Source organism: Struthio camelus, chromosome 4, assembly GCF_040807025.1.
Source record: "Struthio camelus isolate bStrCam1 chromosome 4, bStrCam1.hap1, whole genome shotgun sequence".
NCBI lineage: Eukaryota > Metazoa > Chordata > Aves > Struthioniformes > Struthionidae > Struthio > Struthio camelus.
Genome location: NC_090945.1, coordinates 7,301,550 through 7,317,988, shown reverse-complemented (window position 1 = coordinate 7,317,988; position 16,439 = coordinate 7,301,550). Strand labels below are relative to the sequence as shown.

General features: G+C 44.3%; 1 protein-coding gene across 3 annotated transcripts in view; it reads left to right on the top strand.

Annotated features, from left to right (window-relative positions):
• The window catches only part of ADAMTS3 (ADAM metallopeptidase with thrombospondin type 1 motif 3), a 140,588-nt gene that overhangs the window by 120,163 nt on the left and 3,986 nt on the right, over window positions 1-16,439 (top strand). For all 3 annotated transcript variants that reach the window (XM_009683831.2, XM_068941297.1, XM_009683832.2), the window contains 10 exons: window positions 283-428; window positions 993-1,168; window positions 2,255-2,388; window positions 2,902-3,025; window positions 6,936-7,016; window positions 8,510-8,673; window positions 9,386-9,551; window positions 10,319-10,451; window positions 10,709-10,916; window positions 11,679-11,796. In XM_009683831.2, the coding sequence (XP_009682126.2) occupies window positions 283-428; window positions 993-1,168; window positions 2,255-2,388; window positions 2,902-3,025; window positions 6,936-7,016; window positions 8,510-8,673; window positions 9,386-9,551; window positions 10,319-10,451; window positions 10,709-10,916; window positions 11,679-11,796 (1,450 nt within the window). The remainder of the gene's footprint in view (window positions 1-282; window positions 429-992; window positions 1,169-2,254; window positions 2,389-2,901; window positions 3,026-6,935; window positions 7,017-8,509; window positions 8,674-9,385; window positions 9,552-10,318; window positions 10,452-10,708; window positions 10,917-11,678; window positions 11,797-16,439) is intronic.

Genomic DNA, 16,439 nt, shown 5'->3' with positions numbered 1-16,439 from the left:
CTATGGAAGGATGCAGGCGCAGGTCCAGCAGTGCTGCTTCCCGTGGAGCAGACTGCAGTCAAGCGGGGAGATGAGCTCCTTGCAGGGCCCCGAGTGCACAGACCCTGGACTCTTTCGGCCCCAGGAAAGTCTGGGCTCCGATTTGTCTCCAGTCTCTTCTGTGAGATGTCCCTTCTTAGCCTCATGAGTTGACATCTGTGTGCTTTTCATTTTCTTGTGATTCTACGTTTGGCTTGGTTGTGTTTGTGTTCTTGTCTGTTTGCTTTGCCCGGTTTCCCTCAGTGGTGCTATAAAGGCCACTGCATGTGGAAGAACGCTAACCAGCTGAAACAGGATGGCAACTGGGGACCCTGGACCAAATTTGGCTCCTGCTCACGATCCTGTGGAACTGGAGTTCGCTTCCGAACACGCCAGTGCAACAATCCAATGTAGGTCTCCTAGCTAAGTGGCAGTTGGAGTTGGCTAGCGATCTTTACGGGTGTGAGTTTAACTGACATTTGCACACTGGGATGGATGCTGCTAAAAAACCCATTCTCTTCAAGCCCCTTCCAGTAAGGCTTTTTGCAGAAAGCCAGGACCATTTGTGGAGAACGCAAGCGTTTGGAGAGAAAAACCTGTGGAAAATCATCCCATGACATACTGAACTCCTATAAAAGAAAGGAGGGAACATAGTGCGCAGGCTTTCCAAGCTGCAGGGTAGACTGTTAGGGAGTTGCCACTTGTAAATCCATTCTTGGCAGCATGTATGCGCACACGTATGGCTTCTGCATTTGAGCAGGTGCCTTTGGGATGTGTGGGCAAGCACCGAGTTTACATTGCAAATGCCTACCTGTGCAGTATTAACAGCTGTGTTTCCATTTCTGGGAGTTCTCCTCCCTTTTTTGCAAACTTGTTCCTTAAAATTAAGGCTACAGTTTCCCTGAAGACAGAAGAAAAATCCCCAGGCCGAATGTCTAGAGGGTTTGAGAATCGGAAATGTTTTCTCCTCCTAGGCCAATTAACGGAGGTGAAGATTGTGCTGGGGTCAACTTCGAGTTTCAGCTTTGCAATACAGAAGAGTGTCCAAAGCACTTTGAGGACTTCCGAGCGCAACAGTGTCAGCAGCGCAATTCTCACTTGGAGTATCAGAACAGCAAACACCACTGGCTGCCCTATGAACACCCTGACTGTAAGTTCACTTATTTGCCTTTGTGACAGGTTAACCTTGGACTATCCCAGAGGTTGTGGTGTCTTGTTCTGTCAGCCGTGCAGAAGGCAGAAATGATCGGTGTGCCAGCAAGCGTAGGTGAGGCTACTAAAGAGCAGGAAAAAGGATGGCACCATAAAGCAAGGAGAGATGCCCTGTGAGAGAGCTGCAGTTTCCCCAGCCCAGCCCAGCCCAGCCGGCTTGGCTTAACTTTCTCCCTAGTCTTAGTGAGAACATGATCCAACAAGATGCTTCCGGCTCTCAGCTCCTCCTCAGAGTGCTCGCAGCTTTTAACGTACTGCATTGTTGCTCTGGCTCTCTGCTGTTGGGCACGTGTGCAAAGCTGCCTCTCAGGTCCTGAAGGACCTCTTCCTGCCCTCTCTCCCGTACAGCTGTTTGTCTGCAAGAGTGCAAAGTGTTGATCACAGCTGCTGGTAGTAATTGCCGCTGAAAGTATTTTCCCACTCTTTTAGAGATCCGTCTGTCTCAGCCTGATTCTGTCCGTCTTTACTATGAATGATAATCTCGTGACTTCCAGTGCACACGCACAGCTTTAAGTACAAAGACAGATTCTTAGCTTACGGAAAGGTGCTGCAGAGGCCTTGAGTTGCCGGCATTTTGTCCTGAGTTAGGTATGCTCCTGTCTCCGGAGATACCCTTTATACTCAGGGCTAGGGAGTTAGATTAAGTCCCTGACTGGGAAATACGTGTTGGACTGGCATTTTCCAGACAGGCTAGGAAAGCCAGATCCTCTCAGCGCTTGCTGTGGCTTTAGCACGATCTTCTCACAGACTCGTTTTGAAACCCCAGTTGTACTTATTCTGCCCCCCTGTGATTTCCTCAACTCAGCCTGGTTCCCAATAGGGTTGGCATGAAAGCTACTTTCAGAATAGTTGGGAACTCAGTCCTAGGAGCCTCTTAAGAAGGGCATTGATTTCACAGCTGTCTATTTAAGACCCTTTATATTTCTGTTATATTCTCTTGACTCCTTTAGAGGGATATTTTTCTGAAGCTCATCTGGCTTGCTGTTAACTTAGGCAATTATACTTGTGTTTCCTTGATGCACAGCTAATAAGAGATGTCACCTGTACTGCCAGTCCAAAGAAACAGGAGATGTTGCTTATATGAAGCAGCTGGCTCATGATGGGACTCGCTGTTCCTATAAAGATCCATACAGCATTTGTGTTCGTGGAGAATGTGTGGTGAGTGACAGTTTCCCAAGGTCGTCGCTGCGTTTGAACTGTGCTGTATTCCTTAATGAATCAATCAAAAGAACTCGGTAAATAGTGCAGAGAGAGACTTGGAAGCCATTTTCAAATGAAATATGAAATACTGCAGTGTGGCATTCCTCATAACTGGCTTGAAATTTACATGAATTAAAGCTGTGGTACAGCTCTAGTCCATGGAAATACTGCACTTTTCTTAAACTGGTGGCTTCATTTGCTTTTTTTTTTTCCTTGGACTGACGTTCTTCTGTGAAAAGACTTGTGTCCATTATTCTGTTGTCTGTCCCATCCTTTTTTAGTCTTGAAGTACAGTGAGTATAATGCAAGAATTGTTCATGCGGAAAGCATTATCCAGCAGCAGAATTGCCAATAATCGGTGTTTAAATTAAATAGATCAGTGTTAGGCATTCACTTGGAGATTGCTTTCCACCATAATTAAAGCTCCAGTCGGTGACAAAGCCCTCTCTCTTTTTGCTCTTCCTTCTGCAGAAAGTGGGTTGTGACAAGGAGATTGGTTCCAATAAGCTTGAAGATAAATGTGGTGTCTGTGGTGGAGATAACTCTCATTGCCGAACTGTGAAGGGAACCTTTACCCGGACTCCCAAGAAGCTTGGTAGGAAGAGCATTTTCATGCCTCTGGATATGGTCTCTGTTGTCTCTGGTGTTTCTGTCCTAGCTAGGGCTTTTGCATTCTGATCAGCGATGCAACCTATTTTAGGATATTGAAAGCAAAGTTGCAGGATTACGTGTACAACTAGTGCAGTTCTTGATAAATTACATCTTTTATTTAATAAGACTGTAATGTTTTGGTCTTTCAAAGGACGTCTCAGAAGAAAGCTTGCGCTAAGTCTAGCGTAGCCAGAAATACTCACTCTGCAGAGTGTGTTTAGTTGTTCTTTGTACCTGCTGAAGCCCAGTCAGCCAATGTCTGTGGTCAGTGGCGATACATCAAGTTATGCTCAACAGAAACAGCCTGTTCTTCTGCCAGTGAAATGCAGAAGAAATTGAGGCGCTTCACCTGACACTAAGAGTAGTAGCACCCGTTTATCTCTAGGAGGACTAGAGGAAACGCTTGTTTCTCCCTTAAGAGTTTAAGCTTTTCACAAGTTTCTCTCGGAAATCTCAACTCATGGAAGAGTTGTGAAGTGGAAGTCTGCATTTCTGTGCATCTAGAGACCTGGATGCTCATGTCACATAGGTCTTGTACGATGCTTATTCGCAGATTACAGCCCTTTAGTCAAATACACAGTGAAGACATAAGTCCAGCTTAATTCTGAACCCAGTATAAAAATGTGTTGGTAAGAGTCCTCATTTCTCATCTCTTTGAAGCTGTGCGACTGACATGAAATCGAGTGTATGATAGCGTCCTGTTAGCTCAAAAACAAGAACGGCAGGCACGGTTAACGTTTTCAAACTGCTCTGGGGTATTTTACAACACGTTTTATGTTAAAAATAATTGAAGAACTCCTTGGACTTCTTCAACAATTTCTGTTTAGTCAGTTATTTGTTGAGCCTGGGCAGCATTATCTTGTATATTTTGCTGAATATATTTGGCCTTTTAAGGCTTTCCTATATTGCTTTGATTTTACTCTAGGGAAGCTACTCACGGATACGCATCTCCTGTGTGATGGAGAACACTGCTATTCCGGCAGCATTTGGTCTATAGCACAAAGTGTTTTCGGATAGAGCAGGGAAAGGCTTAGCAACCGGTGTAGTGAATCTCTGTCTTAACAGTTTAAACGCTAGCAATTGCTGCCATGAAGCAAGATGAACTGTAATATTAATTGAATTGGTCAGTAAGCGAGTAGACAAACTAAACTTAGACAAAAAGTAAGTGGATGTGTGACTGGAAATAAAATACATAAAAGATTCTGCTGCAAATACTTCTTAATTACCATAAGCCAGCTGGAAAATTGTACTCCTCCTGATTATCAGAGGCAGTAGAGAAAGAACTGTTACAAAATCGTAGGCTTCAGAAAATGCTTACGAAACACACAACAGTAAAAATTGCTGTTTACGTCTCCTTTCTGAAGGGGATGGTTCTCCTGAGGAGGATGTGTTGAGGATGGAATAACGCAGCAGTCACTCAAACCTTGCCTTTAATGGACTTTAGACAACCACTTGAGCCTCATAATAGCCCTGTGTATTTCTGGAGCGGGCAGTTACTGTGCTTTTCTGACGTAAAACTGTAATCAGCAGAAACAAGCGCTCAGTCTCCTGAGAGTGTTTCTGATCTTTTCCCTAAAAAATGCTTATAATTTGGGAGGCAGAGGGAATGTCCATGTAACAACTTTGTACCCCAGTCCAAGAAGAGCTTTTTCTACCGGAGGTTAGTTTCCGCTTGCCGCGGGAGTGGTTCATAGCCCATAGCTGGCAGGCGTGATAGTGCCCATGCTTGTGGTTTGGCTGACTTCCTGAGAAATGAAGAGGGCAAAACAGAGGCCAGCAGAGGGCAAACTGTGCTAATGACCACGTCATGTTCTGGCTCCACACTTCTGCGCGTGCACCACTGAGGACCCCTGCGTTGTCTTATGGGGCAACAGTGTTCAGGCTGGCGTTTTCGCAGTATCGTCAGTGTCTGGAAAGCACGACAATGCAGAGTGGCAGGCAGTGCGAGGAGATAGTTCAGGGAAGACTGCTGTTAATCAGCCACTTATTTCCAAAAGATGTGTGTTGATGAAATGTTAAATTGTTTTACAGTAACTTTGACGATCTAGCCATGAAAAAGACTAATTGACCTCTTCCAACAGGGAAACATTTAAGCAAGAGGTGCCAAAAAGAATTCAAGTTTCTGGAAAATGCAATCTGCAAGTATCCAGCTTAAAATCACCTACCTCCTGGTCTAACTTTCATTGACTCTTAAAAGTTGCTAGATGTGTCTAATAGTATTTAAATGTATTTGAGCATGTAACGTAATTTATACATTACATTTGTAAAGCACATCTGGCGCACAATTTAGTCAATGAAATAACAAGACTTTTCTCCCATAACACTAATTACAGATGTTCTATTTAAGGGAAGACAAGAGGAGCATTTACATTGCCCAAAGGAGCTCGCAATATTTCCCTTTCTGAAACAAAGGAGTCTAAAAATATTCTGGGTAAGTTTCAAGTGCTTGCAGAAAGAGAGGCATCCATGGCAACTGGAGAGTTCTCGCCGCAGTTCTCCTCTCCACCTAGTCGTTGACAGATAACACCAAACCAGGCAAAAGCGTTATGTTTCATATGCTTGAGAGATGGGCAGTACAGAGATTGGCAAATGCTTCTTGTGCAGCCACGCATCAGCCAGAAGCGGGATTTTACATATTTGGAGCTCGTCATTCTCTTCCTTTTGATTTTCCAAGGAGCTGCAGTTTGCCAGATACGTGATACCCGATACATGCACCGCTTAGTCCCAGAATCCCCAGGACGAAACAGAATTAGTTACATGCTACGTCGTGTGTTTGCAATGTACAGACACTTCCAATTTGGTCACATCTACGCTGCTTCTATAGCAGGACAGGATTACGTAGCTTTCACTTAGAAAGATTATATAGCAGACTGCAAAACAAAGAGGAACTTATCCATATGAAATACTCTTTAAAAAAGTCGATCCAAGGAGATTTCTTTTAAATACGCATGCGTGAAAGGGAAAAATACAGAAGCATGAAAATACCATACACTTTTCCAGTTTTACATCCTTACAGTCAATTAAAATCAACCACTTCTGTGCTCTTGCAGCTCGCTCCTAAAATGTGATTTAAAAGCACCTGTTGGCAGGTCCTCAGGAGGGATTTTAGTCTTCCTAACGACAATACTACTTACTGAAGGCTGCAGTCATTAATTGTGGTTTGGACTGGTAAATAATGAAAATCTCCAATAGAAATTGTTTCCTTTGGGAACACTTTTTTACTCTTAGCTGTAGAGAGTTGTATTCAGCCTTTTCATCTCAGCACTAATGATGTTAACTGGTGCGTTTTACATTGCCAGCTAGAGACAGGTTGGGTTACCTTCCATGGAGACAAGCCCTTCCTGATCTGTAGCAACAATTTACTCTGTACGTACTACATCGGCCTTTGTCCAGAATCTTTGATGTTTTAGAAGTAAGCAGACACATGCAAGACATTAGCATCTAACAGGACAGCAAGGAAACTCATCTCCAACAGCCAGGCTGATGGGTACTGTGGAGAAATTATCAGGAAGCCTTTTTTTTTTCACTCCCATATATGCTGAGAAGCATAGGAAACATATTCCTGTCTTTTGCCTGAATTGTTAATTGATAGGGCCTCTACCAGTGTAGTCAGTCACATGACAAATAGATTTGTAACCGCTTTCTCTTTTCTCTCTGAAAGAGAACAAAGCAAAAGGAAGTGCAGTCCAGTATGTTACAAAACTATTTGGTCGGTTTCTTTCTGACACTGCTGCTCAGCTGATGGATGCCCTCTTCTGCAAGTAGGAGCTGGATAAAGTAGTCTGCTACTAACCACAGCTATGACTTTTTCTTTCCTTCTCTGCTTTCTCCATTGACTACTACACATGCCAAAGGGTACCTTAAGATGTTTGATATCCCTCCTGGTGCTCGACATGTGTTTATCCAAGAAGACGAGGCTTCTCCTCACTTTCTTGGTAAGTGCTTCTCTCCTCAGGTTTGGTCTAGAAGCATGATGGAAGGCACAGGACAGTCATGCAGGAGAACCTGAGAAAGGAGATAACCAAATTAAGGTCCCGAGTGTAGAATTTAGGCTTTTAGAATTGCATGTTAAGGACTGAGTCCTACAGCAGAAGCTTAACCATCAAGTATTTACTTCTCATCTGAATTCTTCAAAATTTGAAACTGACCTCGATTTGCATGTTTACTAAAAAAAGGATTGTGATCACTCATGTTTAAACTGGCATTGCCAGGGTAAGAACTCTTGTCTACTCTTATTGTGACTCCAGTCCCATATGTTTACTTATCTGCTATGGATTGTGAGCAACAACTTTTTTATTGGAAAGAAGACTGGGGAACTTGTGGTATATTCTGCAGTGCATTTCATTTGGGATTTTTCTTGTGTAGGGCGATTCATCTGATTGTCAAGCGGTTTGTATCTTGCTACTTACCACTTTGTCGTGTTTAAGGGATTTTTAGTTCACACCGGAGGGATGATATTTTCCATGGATTTCAACAGGCTTTTAGTCAACTCCTTCTGCGCTACGGCGGCATCTGAGATGTAAACTCTTCAGGAAGACTTAAATTAGTTATTTTAAAAAGTGGGAATAGAGGGGGAAAAAAGAAAGGAAAAATGGCTTCAGTGTCAAGAGGGGAACTCTTGGCTGGGAGGTACAAGAGCCTCGTTTGGACTAAGCATAGCCTGAGAGTAACTTTCAGAGCAGCACAGTTTGCCTTGGCAGTAAGTGGCTTCATCGAGCTCCCAGCTAGGTACTGCAGACCTCAAAAAGTGGTGTAAGAAACAATGACAGTCATCTTTCAGGTTTCTAATACATTGGCTTGTAAGCAGAGCATAGTAGTAGTCCCCACAGTACATGACTGTCAAGTTGCCGGAACCAAAGACCAAGTGGTTCCTCAGGTGTTTAAATGCCTCAGCTCTTTGCTTGCTCATTTTAGAATCTGATACGTACGTATCTACACTAAAGCAAATGAAACATGTGATGGAAAAAATGTACTTCTAGGTCAGTGAGGCCTCTGTTCTACTAGTAGGCCTTCCCAGTAATACTGGTTTTGGTCTTATGCCAATCGGGAAGATGGGCGATTCTAACCGAGTTCCTTGTTACTCTCTGTGCTTCTTGGGAACTCAGCTAATGTGAGAAATGTGCATGTTACGTTTGAAGAGGTACTTAAATCCATCGCTAGCTCTGTTTCTCTATCTAAGTCGTATGCATAAGGAGGTACAAAAGTGAATCGAGTATTTGACTGCATCTGTTTTCCGACTGGAATGTGGTGGCCCCATGAGATGGCCTTGGGGCCTGGGGCCTTCCTCCAAGCCGATGCATCTACAGCACTTGCCAGCGGTTTGTTGCAAGTCTTTCTAGAATATCTCCTGTCACGTTTCACGTAAAGCCCCCATGATTGCAGATGATGTGATGGGAGGCACGACAGCCACTCTTTGCACTCCTTTTAGCAATTAAGAACCAGGCTACAGGACACTATATTCTGAACGGAAAAGGGGAGGAAGCCAGATCCCGATCTTTCATCGACCTGGGCGTGGAGTGGGAATACAACATAGAAGATGACATAGAAACTCTCCACACGGACGGACCCTTGCACGACGCAGTGGTTGTGCTGGTAGGTTATATGCCAAACGGTGGGGAGTCGGTGGTTTGGTCTTTAATGAAAGCGCACGGCCAGGGTGGAGTTTGTGCTGAGATAAAACATTGTTGTGTAATGCCTCTCTGAAAGATGCGCGCAGGGGAGATAGCTCACAGACTGAGGCTCTTTTTGCACTAGCTGCTAAAGGAAAATGGTGTTGAGACTATATCCCTACTGCCATGTTTAGTGTTCCAGGCAATAGTGTTTCCATACTGTTGTGTGGAATAGTGTGGAAATAGCCTCATAAACTGCTGCCCGTTCACGCAGCGGTAATGTGTCAGTCGTAAGCCCAATCTGGTGTTGCCTGACATCAGTGGGACACCGTCAGAGGACCAAAAATGACACTGGAGCAGGCTCCAGGTCAAACCGTGTTTGAGACCAACCCTGCTCTCCAGCCAAGTATATTACTGGGCCACGCCATCCTTCCATCCCAGATGGTGGTGTCCACCATGGCCAGGTCAGAATCCTATTCTAGTAAGGTATCTGATTTTACATAGCTGCGTTTATCAATGTGTTGATCTTAATACTGTTAGTTCTGATGGTGAAGATGAAGATTTTTTTTTCTTCCAGTTAGTTAACTAGCAGTTTCCACATTTTCCCCAAGAACCGGGCCTTGGTTTCTTTACTCTGCAAAGGAATAAATTATAGCTTTGGTACTGTGCTACTGTTTACATTTCATTATTAATAGATCATTCCTCGGGAGAACGACACGAGATCTAGTCTGACTTACAAATACATCATTCACGAGGATTCAGTACCAACTATCAACAGCAACAACGTCCTACAGGAGGAAATAGATACTTTTGAGTGGGCGCTAAAGAGTTGGTCCCAGTGCTCCAAACCCTGCGGTGGAGGTAAACAGACGATGCAACAGCTTCTAGTGAGGAAGGGCAAATTATCAAAAGTAGAAAAGTAAAACTTGGGAGAAAGGAATGCTTTAGAAAGCGTGGGCTTCCTTGTTTAAGAGTAGCTTGTTATTTGGGGTGCCCAAGCTTAAAATAGCTAAGTGTCTCATTATTCAAAAGTGTTGCGCTTCCGTCCTAGGAAGGAAAAATCCTTTTGAGGTGCCTAAATTCAGCACCCAAACCCAGTTTGGAAGTAGAGAGTTTGCCTGTGGCATGCGTATTGCTACTTACACAGAGACTGGGCTCTGTAAATGTCAGAGCAACTCTAACTCTTGCGTCCAGCCATGGAGTAGGTGATGTGATCTGGGGCTGGCACAACCAAAAGGAGACTTTGGATGTGGGTTCCTTCCCAGGTTAACCAGTGACATACTGCTTGATGCTAAGGAAGTATTTTCTCCTCTCCCTGTGCCGTGATTGTGTGTGCGATGCAGAGGTTAGACTACAGGATCCTAACGGTCCCTTCTCGCCTTCCAAACCTATCACAGTGCCATATTTTAAAGAGCATCCCCAGTTTAGAGCACTCTGCACGCATGTTATGCCTGACCATTGAACAAGCTGCGAGCGGGTTTAAATACCAGCGAATATCTTTCATAAATACCAGGCTTTCATGAAAGATCTTTCACAAAACCCTAAAAGAGTCCATGAAACTTGTCTTTAAGCCCAAAACGCCAACAGCAGCAGCATTTTCCCCCTGATTTTTCTGAAATATTTCCCAGGATTCCAGTATACCAAATATGGGTGCCGCCGGAAAAGTGATAACAAAATGGTTCATCGCAGCTTCTGTGAAGCCAGCAAAAAGCCAAAGCCCATTCGGAGAATGTGCAATCTTCAAGAATGCACACAGCCTCTGTAAGTATGTTTCGCATACAAGTATCACTGATTGCTGCTTGTGGTAGGTGTGCAAGTTAAACCGAGCCGGGTGTGGGGGGCTCCTGGTAGGTTTCTCGAGTGGAGTCCCTGGTTTCTTCTACCTTTAGAAGAATGGTTACTGATCGTATGGAGGGATTTCATCACAAACAATCTTCTGCTAAGGCCTGCCTGAGAAAGCAGCGCTTTAGATCCTAGGTGAAGGTTGTGATGGCCTGTTATTCCTTTCTACTTCCCAGCTGGGTAGCAGATGAGTGGGAATACTGCACAAAAACCTGTGGGAATTCTGGCTACCAGCTCCGCACTGTGCGTTGCATTCAGCCCCTTCATGATGGTGCAAACCGCTCTGTGCATTTCAAGTACTGTAGTGGAGATCGCCCTGAGAGCCGCAGGCCGTGCAACCGAGTACCGTGCCCTGCGCAGTGGAAAGCTGGACCCTGGTCTGAGGTGGGCAAGCAGCAGTCAAGTATTTCCCATGTCCTCAGCAGTGAGTGAGTAACGTACCTTTGCTAACATCTCGTGCCTCTGATGCCAGTGCTGTGCCTGGGCTGACTCCATTGCTCAGAGTACTCTAAAACCTTAAAATCCGCAACAGACGGGGCCTTCCAACTTGAAGGGCTGCTACAGCTCTCCCGACTTTCTAGAAACCAACACAGAAAAGAGTCAACACAGGAGAGAGAAAATCCTGCAAAACAAAGGTTGAGGTTTTGTTTGTTTTTCTCCAAATAAAGTTGCCAACTCTTCATTTCCCTGCTTCTGAGGAGAGCATAACATTTTTTCCCAACTTGTACTGCAGTGGAATCCCAGAGTGTTTCCGCAAGTGTTAATGTTGTTAGGATGACAGGAATAAAGAGCAGAACACTATAGCCCAGGGAAGTAACTTGTGGACGCTGAGTTTTCTGTGTTCTTATATGTTCTTTATGTTACGCTGTCCAGATCAGGAATCAACTACAGGAAGAATAAGTAGCAACGTTCATAGGTTCTTATAATAAATTTAACCTTACAGAAATCAGGAACCAGGGAGAATACCATCCTCCTCCTCTGCGTATTTGTCCAGAGTGTCGACCCTCACCGAAGCCTGCTTACAAAACAGACTGCTGGAATGTATAGCCTGACCTGAAAGGCAACCTTGGGCTCTTTTAGACACCTAACTTGTGCACGTTGCTGGGACTGCTGAGTGTCCTGAATTGTCTTGTGTCTGTTCCACAGTGTTCTGTGACCTGCGGGGAAGGAACCGAGACCCGGCAGATCATATGCCGTGCTGGTGACCGGTGTGATGGAGAAAAGCCAGAATCAGTGAGGGGTTGTAAACTCACTCCTTGCAACGGTAAGAAAACATCTGAAAATGACTGCAGCAGATGAGGGTAGCAGTTCCTTTCTCGGAGCAGCATGTCTAGCGCTCATCATGTGCTGGGTAGAGACGTTAGCGATCTTGTGCCAAGGAACATTAAACGACCTGTCTTGAATCTGACCTGCAGCTTTAGTTCTACCTGGTAAACTTTCTGTGCTAATGCGTACAGGTTTCCGAAACAAGGCAGAGCCTATGTCTGGGAAGAGGTATGGTACATACCAAACTGATACTGTACTTGCCTTTTGAAGTGATGACACTGTCAGGTGACAACCACACAACATTGTTCACACCTTGCATGCTAGAAAATATACCGTTCATGAGCGACCTCCCTGCTTTTGTTTCCAGGTAGATGTGCCCTCTTGTTCAGTCAAGCCAAACTCGGTGTTAGAAGTGAGGGCTGACCCAAGTAGACCCTTTAAATCCCAAGAAAAGTTTACAAGCCTGGCAATTGAGGCTGGGGGCGGGGGGGAGGGAGGAAGGGCATGAATAAGGTTCCTGAGAATCTCATTACATTATTCTCATGGAACTTCTTCCGACAGATTGTTAATCATTTTGTGACGGTAAAGTCTTTCTTCCTTTGGGCCCATGACTCCCTTAGTTTGGGGGTTTATTTGTCTTTTAGATCCCTGCTGACAGTTCTAACACTCAGACCACTGGTGGAAGATACAGAGTTAGTGTCCTAAGGGGGTGCAGGGTCTTTTCCCACAGAGTGACTCGAACTCTGCTTGCCACAAGTCTGGGAAAGGTGTTTGCTTTGCTGGTATTTGTCTTCTGCTGCTGCCAGTGGAAAAACTCAGAGCAGAAAACAATTCCGGGAACAAGAAGCATTTTCTAAGTAGTTTACCCACTAGGTGGGAGCAAATCACTCTCTCTGACTTTACAAACAAGTACAGGATTTAAAATGTTCTGTCTGTTGGGGAGTGATTTTTTGCTGGTGATCAAAATATTCCCCAAACTAAAGGAATTAGGCTACATCTTGCAATGGCTCTTCAGATAAAGTTTGGATCTTGTGCTTATCTGCTTTAAATAGCAGCTGGGATCTTCTTGAATAGCCAGCGTTAAATTCCTGCCTTCCAAAATTAAGCATCGCACAGTCTTTTTTCTGCTTGTGAGAATACTGTGCGTCTCTCACCGCGAGCAGTCAGAGCCAAATGCTGCTGACCTATATGACCTAGGATCCACTTGCATAGGATCTAAGCAATAGATGGCCTTGTACAGGCCCTCTACAAATGCCAGCTGGATCACATCAGTTCATACTCTTTGTATTTTTATTTTTGTGGAGGCTTAAAATGCACCCGCTCTTGTATGCCCCAGGGAATGAAGGATTTCTATGGTCTCATGTAGATAATGGGGATGCCTAACAGGCTTCTGAAACCCAGGTACGTTTCCTGAGAAGAGTACGCATGGCAACAACTATTAAAAAAAAACAACAGCAACAAAAACACACACACAAAAGAAAGAATGGCTAGGAAAGCGCACAGATCTGTTTGGCCTTGCCGCAGCACACATACAGCACAGCCCAAACTGTAGGAAAATGCTGTGGACTAGTAGGGCAGAGGCAGCAACATCCAGCCAAGCCCTGCCTGCCTTTGACAAAACCACCTGGGTCCCCAAGGCTTCTGCTCCTTGGCCATGCAAACGCTTGACTCTTCTCTTTGAGCACAAACCTCTCTGCTCTCTTCAGGGATTTGGGCCATCACTTTCACCAAGCGTTGGGATTTTCAAGCTTTGCCCTGAGTTGTTTGACAGTGTTCTTTCAGGCCAAATAGTCTCTCTTTTTCACCACCCTTGTGGTTTCTACAGCATTCTGTATGCTTTGGGGGCATATAATTAAAATATAGATAGTCTTCTGTAAGATTTATCTACATGAACTCTTAATGCCTGGTGATGTGTGGCATTTCTTTATTTTTCGATCTGTATAGCCCTAATGACTATATTGATGTTTAGGGCGTTAGACTTAGCAAAACATTAGTCTGTCTCAGGTGCTTTGGGCTGAATTATGTGTTATAGAAATGCAAGACTGCTGAGAGTTCAATCTTGATGGAGTTGTCATGAACGTTTGCCACAGTTGGTGTGATTTCTATGGTGCTAGAAGGTACATTGGTATTTCTCTTCCGTTTCACAAATACAGTGAGTGACCTGTCTGCATATGGGAGAAGAGCCGCCAGCTCTTCCACAATGTGCCTCAGTGGAGCTGAGTCTTGTAATGTGGAAAAACAAGGGCACCTCCCATAGATATGTCACTTAAATTTTGTATGTACCTGTGACTAGAAGAAAAAGGCGAGGCAGAATTTTATCCTTCAGGCCCGGAGCAATCATCTGAGCTGCAGTCAAGTTTCTATGCCTGTGGAGATGTTACTGTCAGATTTCTGTTCTCATCTGTCCCGGATGAGAAGAATGGATTGTGTGGTACTTAGTTAGACTGATGGGCTTTACATAAGAACCCGTAGAGAATAGATGGTTGCCAAAGTCTTTATGTGAGATATCCCGCCTTTGCAACACATGACACCGGATGAAGAAATACTCACCTGTTGCTTTAAATTTTAGTCCACAAATACCAAGTTTTAGCTCAAAGCAAGATTTTTCAGCGGGATGCTGTCACCAAGTAACGTAAAGTTACAGTGATACCTTTTGTAAGAGCTGTAGCAACCCTAAAATCTAGCAGGACAATGTGGGGGTTAATTTAAAATTGCTTCTAGTAATCTAGCATCTTCGAAAGATGCCCCAGGGAACCGGTATGCTTCCTTAGGTCTTCTACTCTTAGTTACCGCCAAGCAAGTAACGAATTGTGAGAAGGAGAATTTTCACCCTGAACGTCAGCAGAAGGATACAAGCACTTACATACTCAATAATACAAGCACTTGCATACTCAGTAGGAAATGGTTGACCAGGTTGTGCAGAATTAACCTAAAAAATAAAAAGAAGGGATTACGTGAGTATTCAGTTCCCAGATTGTACTTGCTGAATCTCCGGAATGTAGATAAATACAAAACCCAGCCTTTGCCCTCTCTATTTGAGTCATGAAATCTGTATCATCGGGAACTGTTCTCAGAAAAATGAACCACGAGAGAACAGGACCAAATAAAGTGCATTTGTCCCTGTGGCAAGGCAAAAGAATTGCTAGGTACTTTCTGTTTTGAATGGTTTGTCGCTTTAGGTAGTATTATTTACTTTGAGGTACATACTGATAGAAAGCACAGTGTGTACTGAACTAGATGACTGCCATAATTGTCCAAATCCGGTGTTTAACATGAAAGCATAATGATGGGCCTATATATGATGCACTAATAAAGAGATGCAAAGATTTGGGTTTCAGTATTAGCTGTTCTAGTTTAGAGGAATGATGAATCTAGCCCTTGAATTTCCCGTGCTGAATTCCTGCGGAAAATAGTTTTATGTTACCTTCATGGGCTACGTATATTGCCATGCAAAGCTGCAGATTTAATGCTAGCTTTGCCAAGAGCCAGTAAACCGCTCTCCAAAGCAGCACATCAGGATGAGGAGCAAGGAAAATGTTTATATTGCATGCCACAGTCATATAATTTTCTCTTTATAAACAGTGACCCGCAACCCCACTGATGCAAGTATGGGTAATTTTACAGAGTTCAGTGCAATTGGGCCGATTGACACTGACTGAGGGATGACACTGACTCGAGTTCATTTTTTAAAATAGGACAGACAACTCGGTTACCTAACATACTGCTGACATGTGGTGAGGTAGCATCAGTACCCAGGTGAAAAAACATCACAGTACAGAAAGCTAATTGAATTTCAGACTTTACTAAGTGGTGTTACAAGCCATCTGTTGCTCATTAAAAGGTTGACTACATAAGTACTAGCTGTGAATGCAGAAGTAGACGTGGAACAGAGCTCAATAGTTTGGGTTAGCTTTTGGCTTTTTACCTGATAATTTGTCCTCCTTCCATTGAAGTCAAATGCATCAAGACCATTTCAAGTAAACTGGGATATCTTAGGAAAATTCTGCTACTGGAAACTTCCTGCTGCTCTCTCCCCAGAGTATTTGAATAGTTATTGGAGGAACCAAGCAACTCATTTGCCCTCCCTTGCTGGTTTTCTCTCCGGGGAAGTGTTACGCATTTGTACGTTCTTGGTCTAATTCTGGCCCCTTCCCAAGGTGGGAGCACCCAGTTCAGGAGATGGAGGAGAGCCTCAAATGCACCGTGTTTCTCCGAGTTTGGGTCACAGGGCTGAGTCCTGCAAGGGAGGCAGACAGGTCTGGGTGGTGCACAGTGCTGGAACGAGTGGTCTGTTTTGAGGGTGCCGGTAGACATCTGTGGGAAGGCAATTACTTCGGCCTTTCTGCCTACAGATGCCCTGACTTCAAAGCAACAGCATGCTGGTGTGAATGCATGTTGACCCTGCTGCGAGCAGGAGGCCGGACCAGCTGACCTCCTGAGGTGCCTCCTAGCCTGCATTATTCTGCTGGGTTTTCATGCAGCACAAGGCATGTGAAATTCTGAACTGTGCAGAGAAGGAACAGTGTAAATGAGCAGTGGGATGGGTTAGACCCAGACAGGAGGAGAAGTAAGGAAATATTAATTCTCTTGATTTGAATCTCCACAGTAGCAGAGTTATTTGGAATGCCTGGAGCTAACCTC